We start from the raw sequence: 14,850 nt of genomic DNA, 5'->3' as shown, positions 1-14,850 counted from the left end.
GAAAGCACCCCCCTAGCAGCAGGGCAGAAGTAAGGGTGGCAATACCATACCATGCCATCCTTACTTCTGCTTTGCTGCCTTCAGAGCAGGGCGGCCAGAGAGTGGAGGCAGCTGACTTAGGGCCCAGCTCTGCAGGCAGCAGCGCAGAAGTAAGGGTGGCGATATCATACCATGTCATCCTTACTTCTGCACTGCTGCAAGCGACGGCTCTGCTTTCAGAGATGGACTCCTAGCCAGCCACCGCTGCTTTCCAGCTGCCCAGCTCTGAAGGCCAGCAGCAGCACAGAAGTAAGGGTAGCAGTACTGCAACTTCCTCTACAATAACCTTGCAACTCCCTTCAACTCCTTTTTGGGTCAGGACCCCTATAATTACAACACCATTAAATTTCAGATTTAAATAGCTGAAATCATGAAATTTATTATTTTAAAAATCCTATGACTGTGAAATTGATCAAAATGGACTGTGAATTTGGTAGGGCCCTAAGAGTGTGTAACACTAGTGACGGGCAGATTATGACACTGCAGATTTTTCTTTTCCACTCCATACTATCCAGTGTTCAGACTGAATTTACAAAAATAATCTCCCTACCAAAAATACTCTCCTTCCCTACTCTGCTACTAAACTATGGCAGCCATTCCTAGCATATCAAGAGTTTCACATTTTAATCCATATTTGAATTCCTGACATGCACTAACACAGAGTGAGAGTGGCCTACTCTCTCAGTACAGTGAACTGTGCACACTCATCCCCCTTATCATATAAGACTTCTTGTGATCTTCCGGTTTTTATAATGGTGGTTTTCTTTGCAAAAAAACTCAGTTTTTAAGTCAGTAATATAGGGGACGTTCTGTATGATTACCCTACAGAGAATACAGTTCACTATGAAATGTATAATTAGTTTAGATCACAGAAAAATTTGTGTTGTGATACAGGCAGATTGAATGCTGTGAAACTGCAGATGAATTCTACAGTACCATGGGCAAACTAACCCAGGAGATGCTGGAAGACAATCTGATTGACAGCAATGAACTCATGCAGGTTAGTAAGCAGCGCTTAATGATGTAATTCTTGTTTGTGTATTTGTATATTGTAAACAGTCTTCAGCTTCCTGTGTCTAAAGGATGAGATTTTTGTTAAAATTTTGTTTCAAGAAGAAAAATTAAGATAACACCCTACTGTCAAACTAACCTATCAGTGGAGCAGATACATAAACATTATCAGCGGTCAAAGCTAAAATACCCCTCAATTTTAAGTTAGATGTAGGAAACAGCTAGACCTCATTGGACAAGGAGGAGCCAGTCAATTGCTTACATTTGTGCGTTACACTCAATAGGATTATCTAAATTGTGAGCTATCTAATGCTCTGTATTTTATTTCTAATTTTTCTCTCTTACATTATATTCATTACAATGTAATCTTTGCATTCAGTAGACTTTGTGGGTGGTTGACTAGCTCATCAACTAAAAAAAATCCCTTTGTTTAAAAAAAATAAAAATAAAACCCATTGAACTGTTAGTTGTGAATTATAAACAAAATGTAGATGATTGCTCTAATTACCTTCTTAAACCCAAGTCATTGAATAATAAACAGAAACCTAAGTGTGTTTTTAAAAAAAGGCCTTCAGTACTGCAGATGCAGTTTTACGCTTGCAGTTCAAGTACTAAATTGCAGACACTTTTTTTTCTTACCCCGGAAGTTGCACCCACTTAGAAGCGTAACTAAATGTGTGCGCACATAAACTTGGGAGCTAGGGGCTTGATCCTACACTCATTTAACTCAGTGGCAAAGCTCCCATTGACTTTAATGATAGTGGATCAGGGCCTCAGTGACTAAATGGGTGCAGTTGTGGGACTGAATAATTCAACTGTAGTATTGGAGGCTGTGTTGAGGCTTAACTAAAAAGTTCTGGTTCTAAATATCTTAAATTAGATTGTCTCAAAATAAGAAGCCTATGGTAAGATTTTGTCACTCTCTAACCAGTGCATTCGTTCTGAGAGTTCTTCTTGACTATACAATAGAATCATCTTCCAAACTCCAATTTACCGCTGAAGCAGAGAATCACTGTAACAATATGTAATCTTGGACAATTTGCCTTCCTTTTCTCCTTGTTGAAAGTGTTAGGGATGGAAGAGGTGAATAATTTGGCTTTAGTTTCCTTTAAAAAAAAAAAAAGGGATAATTTACTATCTGAATTGCCCACATACATTTCTAAACAGATTTTACAGTTCCTCTCAACATAAGTCAAATACTGAAGAGGAAATGATGAATGCCAGTTCAAGCTGTTACCTTCTCTGTATTCATTATGTCTCAATTCCGGGCTTGATGAGCAATACAAAATCGAGATGTGGCATGTGTCACAAAAATAATGCTGGTGGACCTGAAGCGGGTAAAGTGACTCTCAGTGACAGATTTTTCTTTTCCTTTCTGTTTGTGCATAATATATGACAAACCACAGGTAACTGTAGGCTTACGGGAAAGAAAGGGATGGAAGAGTCTTTTAACTGTTGTAATTATTAATAGTACTCTCCCTTTATATTTAACTTACTTAATAATTTCTTCTGATCTCAGCGAAAGTCGTAAACAGTGTGAAGTGTATATTTGTTCTGTAGCAATGATAACCATTAGGAGAGGCTAATGTTGTAGCATCTCCAACAAGGCTCTGATACTTTTCCCTTCAAAAGTGTAAATAGTATGTTTAATTTTCCCATGACCTCTCTATTAAAGAAAGCATACCTGGTCTTATGTCTTAATGCACTTGAACTAATTTTTCTCTAAACAGAAGAAGAAATGGAAAACAATCGTAAACCAGTGCACTGGCACCAGTATGGTGCATACCATTGGCACGGGTGCCAAATCATCAGCGTTGAGCCCTCCCAATGGCAGTGGTGAGGAGGAGCAGTGCTGGCTGCGTCACTGCCTGCTCAGGTTTGGCCCCATGGCCCCTCCATAATGATAGGGGGACCATGGGACCAAAACTGAGTGAGTGGTCGGGTGACCTGGTACAGGGGGTTGCAGCGTCACTCAATTTTGGTCCCAGGGCCCCTCCATCAGGATGGGGTTGGGGTTTACAGTGCCAAAACTGGGTGGCATTGCAACTTGCTCAGTGCTACTCAGGTTTGGACAGAGGGCTGCAGGGCCAAACCTGAGTGGGCAGTGAAGTGGCCAGCACTGCCCTTCCTTGCCATTGCTATGGGGCCAGTTCCCTCAACAGGGGCTCCCCCTCTCCCTCTGGGGCCTGCCCAACTTGACTCCTCTTCCAGTAGCCAGTGTCCCCTCTGCTCTGCCCAAACTCTACAGCTTCACGAGAGGTGGTATATGCCCACAAGGGGGAGCCTGCCAGGAGAGAGGTGGTGGGAGTCCTGGGCCATTCTCTGTGAAAAATTTTTGCAGGCATTCCTGAACCAGTGTATTGAAAAGACCAAGTTTGTTAACTAGAATTGGTGTTGCAGATTGTTTTCAGCATCTTCAGAGGAGTCAGCCAGAAGTGTGTTTGGGAGTGATGCTCCTACGTACTTGAAAGGTGTTTTACCAAATTACAAATATAGCGAACACTTGTCTAACAAATGTTGAGGGTTTTGTTTGTTTTGTTTAATGGGCGGAGAAGGGAAAGGTTGGGCTATAGTATGGTAATCCGTTTGGTTTTCCCAATCATTTAAATAAGGACAGTTAGTCTCTGCACCTACTATTCAAGTGGCTCTCAACGTTTCCAGACTACTGTACCCCTTTCAGGAGTCTGATTTGTCTTGCGTACCCCCAAGTTTCACCTCACTTAAAAACAACTTTCTTACAAAATCAGACATAAAAATACAAAAGTGTCACAGCACACTATTACTGAAAAATTGCTGATTTTCTCATTTTTACCATATAATTATAAAATAAATGAATGGGAATATAAATATTGTACTTACATTTCAGTATATAGTATATAGAGCACTATAAACAAGTAATTGTATGAAATTTTAGTTTGTACTGGTTTCACTAGTGCTTTTTATGTAGCCTGTTGTAAAACTAGGCAAATATCTCGATGAGTTGATGTACCCCCAGGAAGACCTCTGCGTACCCTGGTTGAGAATCACTGCACTCTTCCGCCTATTCTCATATGCACATATTCTGTGTTCACTCAGCCACTCCTTTAAAAAAAACATTTCTCTTGCATGGAGAATATGCATACACAAAGGGCTCAGCACATAAGCAAGCTTTTGGAAATTTGACTCTTCAGTGGTGAGGGTTTTGTCTAGTGGTGGTGGAGGAGCTAGACTGGAGGAGCAAACAAGTCCCAAAATAAACCCATTTTTCAGATTAAACAATTTAGGAAAGTGAGCATCAGCTCCACAAGTTTGAAATAATAGACAAAAATAGCATTTCTAGGACTAGAAGCTAAACAAATACAATATTATTGGTCTGTTAATAAACACCTTAGTTCTGAGGTTGGGCACAAGGCTGCATGCCAAGTATCTGCAACAATTTGTGTTAGCCTGCCAAGTTGTCTTAATGACTTTATAACAACGCTTGCTTCTTGAAAGTAGTGAAATTCATACAAAAGTCTGGGGTATTTTTTAAACATTTTATTCTGGAAGGAAATGGGGAGATAATAGAAAAGGGGGAGGGGGATTGGTGAGTGTGTATCATGGGGCATAAATTAAAGCTTTGGAAACTAGGAGCAAATGGAGGAGTTGAGCAGAACTGTTTCACATAAAGGGTAACAAGCATATGGAATATGTTGTCTGGAAAGGCTACTGATATAAAGAATAGAGATTAATTCCAGACAAATCTAGAGTTCTTTCTCCATGGGGTGGGGATTGAGGGATATAGTAAAAAGCAGGAAGGTGTGATGGTGATCAAACAAAAATGGGTAGGTATGTTGGGCTGGAGATGGTTTCTCCCCTCACCCCCAAACCACAACATTTCTTAGACTATGTCTATGCTACTGTGGTAAGTCGACCTAAGTTACGCAACTCCAGCTACGTGAATAACATAGCTGGAGTTAACGTGGCTTAGGTCGACTTACTGCAGTGTCTACACTGTGCTGGGTCAACAGGAGACACTCTCCCGTTGACTTACCTTACTCTTCTCGTTCCTGATGGAGTATCGGGGTTGACTGGAGAGCGCTCTGTCGTCAATTTAGCAGGTCTTCACTAGACCTGCTAAATCGACCCCTGGTGCATCGATCGCCAAAGCATCGATCCAGTGGTAATGTAGACATAGTCTTAGTCTGGTAGATTTGAGCAGTATCACTGTTTGGGGCCCAGAGAACATTTCTCTTTCACAGTTGCAGGAAGGTTCTGTAGTTTCATCTAAAGGGAAAGCTTGATTTGATGCTGTGGGATTTTGGGGGCACTCTTCTGACCTGAGATATGTGCACATACCTCAAGGTATACAAGTTTCTTAATGCCAAAACCTGGTCTACTGCACCACTTGTCCTCTTTTTCTAAACCAGCTATGAATGTTCCAACTCCTGCTTCTAATTGCTTGCATCACCGCATCTGGACAAACATATTTTTCCTCCTCTGTCAGGAAGGACTTGGCATTGAATCAATATTTGTGACATTCTTTATGCATTAAGCACAGAGTCATGAACAGATTATTTAGAAATCATTCAGAATTTACTTTTATCTTAATTGAGACCATTTTGCCTTCAGATCAAAATGTCACTGACTATAGCACAGGAAAAACATACAAACCAAGAGTTCCTCCCAGAGCTAATGAGAAATTTCAAAATACCTGGCTTTGAGAAGCCACTTATTTTCAAAATGGGTAAAAGTCATACTTTGAAAAATGCTCTGAAACAATGTTTCATTTACAGGGTTTACTCTTAATAGCAGTTTCTAAGGGAGTGCGGAAGTCCTGAATAATTGTACACATGAAAACAGGGAAACTTTATCTATTGCTGAATTAGGTAGTTACAAGCTGAGCAATATCATTTCAAAGGATGATGTACTGATGCTGAGACCGAATGCACCCCTGTATTCGTACCTTACACACTATTGTAATAATCTTTGTGCAAAATATGCCTTTTGAGGTATCATTTGAAAACTAATAACTCACTAGTCAATAATATCATGGTGGAATGTATGTAGTAACATTACATGTAAAGTTATGAATTCTCCTGTTTGATGGGGAATTATTAGTTAAATTGGATAAGATGGGGATCAATAGGAAAATTGAAAGGTGGATAAGGAATTGGTTAAAGGGGAGACTACAACGGGTCCTACTGAAAGGTGAACTGTCAGGCTGGAGGGAGGTTACCAGTGGAATTCCTCAAGGATCAGTTTTGGGACAAATCTTATTTAATCTTTTTATTACTGACCTTGGCACAAAAAGTGGGAGTGTGCTAATAAAGTTTGCGGATGATACAAAGCTGGGAGGTATTGCCAATTTAGAGAAGGACAGGGATACCCTACAAGAGGATCTGGATGACCTTGTAAACTGGAGTAATAGTAATAGGATGAAATTTAATAGTGAGAAGTGTAAGGTCATGCATTTAGGGATTAATAACAAGAATTTTAGTTATAAGCTAGGGACGCATCAATTAGAAGTAACGGAGGAGGAAAAGGACCTTGGAGTATTGGTTGATCATAGGATGACTATGAGCCGCCAATGTGATATGGCTGTGAAAAAAGCTAATGCGGTCTTGGGATGCATCAGGAGAGGTATTTCCAGGAGGGATAAGGAGGTTTTAGTACCGTTATACAAGGCACTGGTGAGACCTCACCTGGAATACTGTGTGCAGTTCTGGTCTCCCATGTTTAAGAAGGATGAATTCAAACTGGAACAGGTATAGAGAAGGGCTACTAGGATGATCCGAGGAATGGAAAACTTGTCTTATGAAAGGAGACTCAAGGAGCTTGGCTTGTTTAGCCTAACTAAAAGAAGGTTGAGGGGAGATATGATTGCTCTCTATAAATATATCAGAGGGATAAATACCAGAGAGGAAGAGGAATTATTTAAGCTCAGTACCAATGTGGACACAAGAACAAATGGATATAAACTGGCCACTAGGAAATTTAGACTAGAAATTAGATGAAGGTTTTTAACCATCAGAGGAGTGAAGTTTTGGAATAGCTTTCCAAGGGAAGCAGTGGGGGCAAAAGATCTATCTGGCTTTAAGATTAAACTCGATAAGTTTATGGAAGAGATGGTATGATGGGATAACATGGTTTTGGTAATTAAATATTCATGGTAAATAGGCCCAATGGCCTGTGATGGGCTATTAGATGGGGTGAGATCCGAGTTACCCAGGAAAGAATTTTCTGTAGTATCTGGCTGGTGAATCTTGCCCATATGCTCAGGGTTTAGCTGATTGCCATATTTGGGTTTGGGAAGGAATTTTCCTCCAGGGCAGATTGGAAGAGGCCCTGGAGGTTTTTCGCCTTCCTCTGTAGCATGGAGCACGGGTCACTTGCTGGAGGATGCTCTGCTCCTTAAAGTCTTTATGATTTGAGGACTTCAATAGCACAGATATAGGTGTGAGGTTTTTTTTTTTGTAGGAGTGGTGGGTGAAATTCTGTGGCCTGCGTTGTGCAGGAGGTCAGACTAGATGATCATAATGGTCCCTTCTGACCTAAATATCTATGAATCTATGTTGGTAGCACATGTTCAAACCCAGGCAGCCCTGACTAGGCAGACATTGTTAACAGGTCTATCGTAAACAAAGGAATGTATGTTTACCTTGGTTTACATGTAAATAGGAAACAGGGTCCTCAGGACAGCAAGGGGATGTAAACCAGTTTCTCAAAGACAAAGGACAAGCTAACGCCTCTAGCCAGGTATCATCAAAGTTGATTGGCAATACCCTGGAATGTGATGAACACTTTCTAGTAGCTAAATTTAATAGGCTAGACTTGGTTCAAGGTAAAATCCTCACCACACCTCACCTTCCCAGCAACACTGCTGACCAAATTATCAGATTAGGACCTTCCCCCCACCCCCGAAGTCAAAGGGCTGGTTCCTTTGTTGTCTTTGGTGAAAGAGAGTGTGAGGGGGAGGTAGAAAGAGAGACCCTGGGGTGTTTTTGCCCTCTACTTTTATAGTCCAGTCACCCTTTGAAATGCATTTTCCTGAGGGTTATACCTAGATCAGCAGTTTTCAACCTGTGGTCCACAGACCCCTGGGGGGGTCTGTGGATTGTGCGTAAGAGATCTGTGAAAGGTTGTCATTGCCATAGAACAATAGTTTTCACTCTGGAGTCCACAGACTATATCTAAGATTTACAAATGTGTCTGCATTCCCATTTTAATTTTTTTAGGGGTCTGCAAATGAATGAAAATTGAAAACCACTGCCCTAGATAAAGTTCCTTCCTGCTGTGAGAATGGAGACATGGAGTCTCGTGGTGAAAGAGGTTCCATGTGGTTGATTGCTAAAATGCAGATTTATTTGTTCCTGCCCCCCTTCGTTGCCAAAGAATGGCCACTTGACAGGTGATTGCCCATCAGCTTTGATGACACCTGACTAGAGGTGTCAGCTTGTCCTCTGTCTTTGAGACTGTGATACACCCACTCCCCAGACTTGTCTGGTAAACACATTGACTCATAATTTCAGCTTATGTTCATAACTCTTAACAGGCATTTTGTACATACATTTCACCATGAGATTGTTGACCAGCGAGTTTAGTTTTCAAATGATATCCCATGAGGCATATTTTGTACAAAGATTGTTACAATAGTGTGTAGGGTGTGAATAGAAGGCCGCACTCAATCACAGTGTTTTATCTTTTTATTTCTCTTGTAAACATTTCTGAGTTCAATGTTTTATACTTATACTCACTTAAAATCTATCTCTTTGTAGTTAAATAAACCTTTTATTTTTCAAGCTAAATTAATCCAATGTTGTATTTAAACCAAGCTGTTTGGTAACGCCATTCAAAGTAGCTGGCGGTTGGATATTGACCCCTTACAGGGGCAATGAACCTCTAATATCTGGACTGTTCAAGAGGGGGCTGCAGAGTGCAGAACACACGTTTTCAGGGAAAGTTGGAACTGGGACTGTGTTGGGGTCACCCTGCAGATAGTAACCAAGGCTGGTGGAAGCCAGAGTGTGGCTGGTGTATTGCTGACGGGCTGCTAGGGTCATTGTTGCTGGGCCAGGACTGCAGCTATGCACAGACTCTCAGGGTGTGACCTGCATGCTGTTTAGCTCTTTGTCAGCGGCCCAGGAGGGGAGCTACAACAGCAGAGCATTGTGACATGCTCAAGGTTGTAGGGCACATGGTGACACAACCTCTCAGTGGTCTGGATTGCACCCCAGAATGTGTCAGATGCTACCACACAATGTGTCTGCCCCAAATTCCATTTTTCAGAAAATGATTAAAAGTGAAAGAATTTTAAAGTTCAGTGCACTTGTCATTATGTTTTGTTTACTTGCATTTATCTCCACTTGGGCAACAAAATCAATAAAATCCATTTCACTTTTACTTATAGTCACCTTTATTTCCAATTTTAAGGGCTGCACTGTTTGGATATCAGACACTTAAGGGGATTATTGGTTTTACTAAAAACAAGTGTTTACTGGATTTTTTTTTAATTGCAGAAACATTTTTATTGCTCTGATAATGGACAGAATAATGCTAGCTTGCCAAATAACCTTTATTTCAAATTTTATATTGAAGTGCAGTACCATTTTCTCATATCTGCTATGCATGCCAAACTTACTTGCAGATCCAACATTACTATTAATAAGGACTTGAGTAGAGGATGTTCAGCAACTTACAGGAATTTCTCAATATCCTGCAGGATCAGGCACTTAGGGGTTGTTCCAAAACCCTTTGAAGTCAATGGAAAAATTTCCACTGATTTTAGTGGGCTTTGGATCAGGTCCTTAGTTACCGTCAAAGGTAACTTAATAGCTGCCAATTTGTCATCAGTCCACATTACAACCATATTCTTTTATCACCCTTGAGAAGCAGTTACCTTTCAAAGTAGAATTCCTACTAGTGTGACTCCTTGTCTGTTTTAAAAATCTATACTCTTTCAGCTCCTCTCTGGTCACTATGTAGTAGAACTCTACCAAACTTCACTTAATGTTAATGTTGAGAAGTTTTATGCTATGCTATGCTATAAGGTCAGAGTTTGTCTGGACTCTGATAAAACTTGTGTTGCCAAAGACCTTCCTGTTTGGCTATGGTTTTCATCGCTGAGGAAGTGTTGGGATTTCCTTTTCTGAGACTCGTGGGGGCAGATCCTCTGCTGGTGTAAACTGTCATAACTCCATTTATGTCAATGGGCCTGAGACAGTTTACACGAGCTGAGGATAGGGTTGCCAATTTTGGCTGGACGTATTCATGGAGGTTTCATCACATGACATAATATTTACTTAAACATTAATCTTTAATTCCCGGAGACTCTAGGACAATCCTGGAGGGTTGGCAACATTAGCTGAGGACCTACCCCATGGTGTTTCTAATGGGGTCAGCCCTTGTTTGTCACTTGAGCAGAGCAGTACAGGAAGAGCAGGGAAAACCTGATATGCACTTCCATCAACAGTAGTTGTAATTGGAATCCATTCTTCTTCTTAGAATATGCCCAACATGCCTCAGGTGGCACATGACCAGGATTCATCCACCACTGGTTAGATCATTAGCTTCCCCGGCCCGAGCCAGGTACTGATGGGGAGCACGACATGAATGCCGATCCATGCCCCCCTTTAGAATCCATTAATAATAAATAGGGGTAAAATCTTAGTCCCATTGAAGTCAATGGCAAAACTCGTACTGACTTGAGTGGAGGCAGAATTTCACCCATAGGGATTGAGAAACTGTAATTATCTAGGCAGGTGGAGAAAACACAAATTAAAGAGGAGCCCTGAAAACTAATTAACTATTCAGTGTCTTTCTCAGCCTCAATATAGATAATGAATTCAATGCTTTTACAAGCAAATTGCTGTCGTGGGTAACTTTCCATAAGTTTTGTTTTCCAATCTTTTACTATTGTGCCATTGGTTAAAATGCATTATCTATGTTCCATTGTATTTATTCTCCACTGCCTCTACAAACAACATCTGTAAGTCTGCTATAATTATTATTTGTATTACAAAAGCACCTAGAGCAGGGGTGGGCAAACTACGGCCCATGGGCCAGATACAGCCCGCAAGTCATTTTAAGCTGGCCCGTGAACCACACCACACAGCTCGGCTCTGGCCGGGGCGCTGGGTAGGGGGCTGGACCACCCGGCTCGGCCCTGCTCCGGCCGAGGTGCTGGGTTGGGGGCCGCAAAACGCAGCTCTCGGAAGCTGTGGCATGGCCCCACTCTGGCTCCTACATGCTCCAATGGGAGCTGCAGGGGCGTGCCTGCGGATGGGGCACCATGCAGAACTGCCTGGCCGCGCCTCCATGTGGGAGCTGGAGAAGGGACATGCCACTGTTTCCGGGAGCCACTTGAGTTAAGCGCCGCTCAGAGCCTGCACCTCTCAGCCTCTCCCCATGCCCTGACCCCCTTCCCCAGCCGTGATCCTCCTCGCGCTCTCCAATATCCTCGATCCCATCCCATCACCCTCCTGCACCCCAAACCTCTGATCCCCAACCCTACCCCAGAACCTGCACCCCCTCCTGCACCCCAACCCCAATTTTGTGAGTATTCATGGCCCGCCATACAATTTGTATTGTCCAATGTGGCCCTTGGGCCAAAAAATTTGCCCACCCCGACCTAGAGGCTCTTGCTAAGTGTGTGACCTGCCATATGTTTTGTTTGCTTTTTGTTTTAATGACAATTTTTTTAGTAATTTCTAATGTAAATCAGTGTTTGAGGTTTTCGTAAGTTGCTGGCAGTGAGTGGATTAGAAGTGATGCTAAATAAATACAGTAGTTGAAAGGATCTGACCTTGTATTAGGGCAAGTGAACAATCGTGTCAGAAACCACATTTTCATAAACTGTCTCTTTCAAAATATCCTATATACCCAGGAGGTATTTCTTTGAGATACACAAACCATTGTACAGGCATATGCTTATACACTAGCTCTCATGTTACCAGTTATGTATGTTTCCTCTTTGGACTATGTATTTTTCTAGTGAGACATTCTTTGTTTTTCCTAGAGGAAGTGTCGATTACATCATAAAATCAGACCTTTCACGTTTCCTTTTCTACATGTGAATGTGCAATGTTTAATCCTGCAACCCTATGAAATCTGTACAGTGCTGCAGTTTTTAGTGGGACCATTGTTAACAGCATAATTTTAAAAGGTGCTTTTTTTTCCTAGACTGTTTATTCCATGGCTCAGTTTCCTTTTCCACAACTGGCAGAATTAAGGGAGAAATATACATACAACATTACTCCATTCCCTGCAGCAGTAAAATCAACTTCAGTTTCAGGGTAAGTCTGAAATACATCCAGAAAAATCTTTTATTCCCTGTAGTCTAATAGAGCCACTATTAGTCTGTACAGCCGAGAGGCTAATACAGTTGCTTTTTCCATTGCACATCTAAAATAGATGAAGGCATTTAGTAATGATCAGTTCACTGATGTATCTAAGATCTGCTTTCTTTTCCATTTGTTTTCATTTGGCAGAAGGCTCAGCAGAACCAGAGATAGTGATGAGGAGAATGACCTGGATGATGAAGATTCGGTTGCCAATGCAGTTGGCTGCCTTGGACCATTCAGTGGGCTCTTGGCACCAGAGCTACAGAAGTACCAAAAACAAATCAAAGGTAAATGCAACTTCAGTTCATTATCCAGTCATATTTGTGTGAGCTTGATTCACCTGCAGGTTAATTGAAATTATGAAAGTTGTAGTTTGAATTGTATGCAGAGACCATTATGGATCTTCTGTAACTTGCTGTACAATCTTTGGATACTCTGCCTACTAAATTGAACGCTTGTGTATGTACAATACATGATGGTGTGGAATAAAGATTTTAGCCATGATTATTACCCAAAATATTCCAACAATCCTAAAACTAAGCTAAATAGGAGCTGTTAGGCGCTCAGCACTTTTGAGGATCCTAAAAATAATGAAATATGGCCTTAAGAGTCTAACTTTAAAAAAAACCTGTTTTTTTGTTACCACATGCTTATATAGCATCAGAATCCACGAGTGAGTGATGCAGGTCATCCCCACCCCACCCTCGTAAAACCTTTATACCATTCCACACCATCATGTATTCTGTAAATAACAAATTTTATAGAAAACTATTTTGATATGTTTCAGAGTGTTATACAGAAATTCATTGATCCTATTTTCATATCCCTCAATCTTTCACTCAATACCATGAGTCTTACTGTGCAAGCCTCATAAGGAGAGCAAAATTCTAATACATTTTAGAAACCTAAAATTTTACCTAAAATAGCTTTCCTATATGTGATATAATGGCTTTAGAGTCTGATTTTTGTGATCCCCACTGGAGGATTCTCTCTGAACATTTTCTCTCAAAGATATAACTTTCTCAGGTTTTATGTCATTTTCTTTCAATAGTTCTTGAGATGCACAGGAGTGGTTACAAGAAAAACCTTCTTGGTGTCCCTGATTGGCAGCCAATAACATTGTTAATTTTTATTATTATTCAGGTAACGCCAAAAATCTTCCTTGGATCTCCCAGGCCTTTGCCAAGAAGTGGAATGGTTACAGTTATGCTGTCTGCCTCTTTACCAGAAACTATTTCTGTTGGATTTAATTTCACCATTCCTTCTGCTTGTATTTGCCGAGATCTGTATGCTAGAATTCTCTGTTTGATGTTGTTTTGTTTTCTTTTCTTGGAGAGGACTGCAAGTCCCCAGCTGCTGCCTCAGACTGACACTTACTCAGAATGTTAAACCAGTCTTGCAAACTGGATGTAATCCAAACAAACATCCTATGAAATAAGTTATCCCTTTGACCCTGAATTGCCATTTTAGCAGTGCATCAGAGACAGCTGGGAAAATAACTTCCGCTGCTCCTGTTGCTCTGCCACTCTTTGATCATATAAACTCCCTCGCAGCCTGCCTCTTCCACTTCCCCCACACCTGCTGATTCTGCTGCTCCCTCCCTCCTTGCTGATCACTATCAGATAGTCAGTCTCATTTGACCAAATGACTAGTTTGACTGTAACAGAGTTACATATCAGTTCATGGAGTGATGGCCTCAACTTCTAATCACTTTGTAACTGAGAATCTTTGTTTACTACTTGGTCATGTGAAATGCCCACTTTAGTGACTGCGCTGTATGTTTTTTATGCAAACAAGAAATTCAGTTTATATGTTTAAGGTATATTGCAAGGTTTAACAAATTTATATTTAAGTTAAATATTTAGACATATTATAATACAGTTATAATAGCTGTTTTTATTACACAGTGTAGTTAAAATAACAGGAGTTGGGCATGTAATTTACTCGTGCATTTCCTTGGTTAATGATTAGGAGAGCACAGAAAATTCTGATGTATTCTTCCCCCTCACTTTTTCCTACTGTGTACAGATCAGAATGAAGAACAGAGTTTGGGCTCTAGTAACATTGCGGAACTAAGTCCAGGGGCAATAGACTCCTGTAGAAGTGAATACCATGCTGCTTTTAACAGTATGATGATGGAGCGTATGACCACTGACATTAATGCATTGAAAAGGCAGTATTCCCGAATAAAGAAGAAGCAGCAGCAGCAGGTTCACCAGGTGTATATCAGAGCAGGTAATATATCAGAACATGCTCTTCCCCTTTATTCTTTACAAGCCAACTTCAGTATCTGAAAAGAGAGGCAAAAATGTTTTGTGTCTTTAAATTATTCATATGTAGAGAGAGGACAAAAGAGAATGAATGAACCTGCAATGCAATGCAGTTAGTGATATTGCAATTAGTGCAATTGTGATATTGCAAATGCAATTAGTGATATTGCAGAAGCAATTTCGTACAAACAAATTGTATATAAGATGATGTCTTTGTTTTTCTTTTATCA

General features: G+C 40.8%; 1 protein-coding gene across 7 annotated transcripts in view; it reads left to right on the top strand.

Moving 5' to 3' along the window:
- The window catches only part of TBC1D30 (TBC1 domain family member 30), an 85,145-nt gene that overhangs the window by 67,474 nt on the left and 2,821 nt on the right, over window positions 1-14,850 (top strand). For all 7 annotated transcript variants that reach the window (XM_074942109.1, XM_074942110.1, XM_074942111.1 and 4 more), the window contains 4 exons: window positions 934-1,039; window positions 12,190-12,302; window positions 12,498-12,637; window positions 14,379-14,585. In XM_074942109.1, the coding sequence (XP_074798210.1) occupies window positions 934-1,039; window positions 12,190-12,302; window positions 12,498-12,637; window positions 14,379-14,585 (566 nt within the window). The remainder of the gene's footprint in view (window positions 1-933; window positions 1,040-12,189; window positions 12,303-12,497; window positions 12,638-14,378; window positions 14,586-14,850) is intronic.

The sequence above is a fragment of the Natator depressus genome, chromosome 1 (genome assembly GCF_965152275.1).
Source record: "Natator depressus isolate rNatDep1 chromosome 1, rNatDep2.hap1, whole genome shotgun sequence".
Taxonomy (NCBI): domain Eukaryota; kingdom Metazoa; phylum Chordata; order Testudines; family Cheloniidae; genus Natator; species Natator depressus.
The sequence above is the reverse complement of the archived record's forward strand: the minus strand, read 5'-3'. Positions and strand labels throughout refer to the sequence as shown.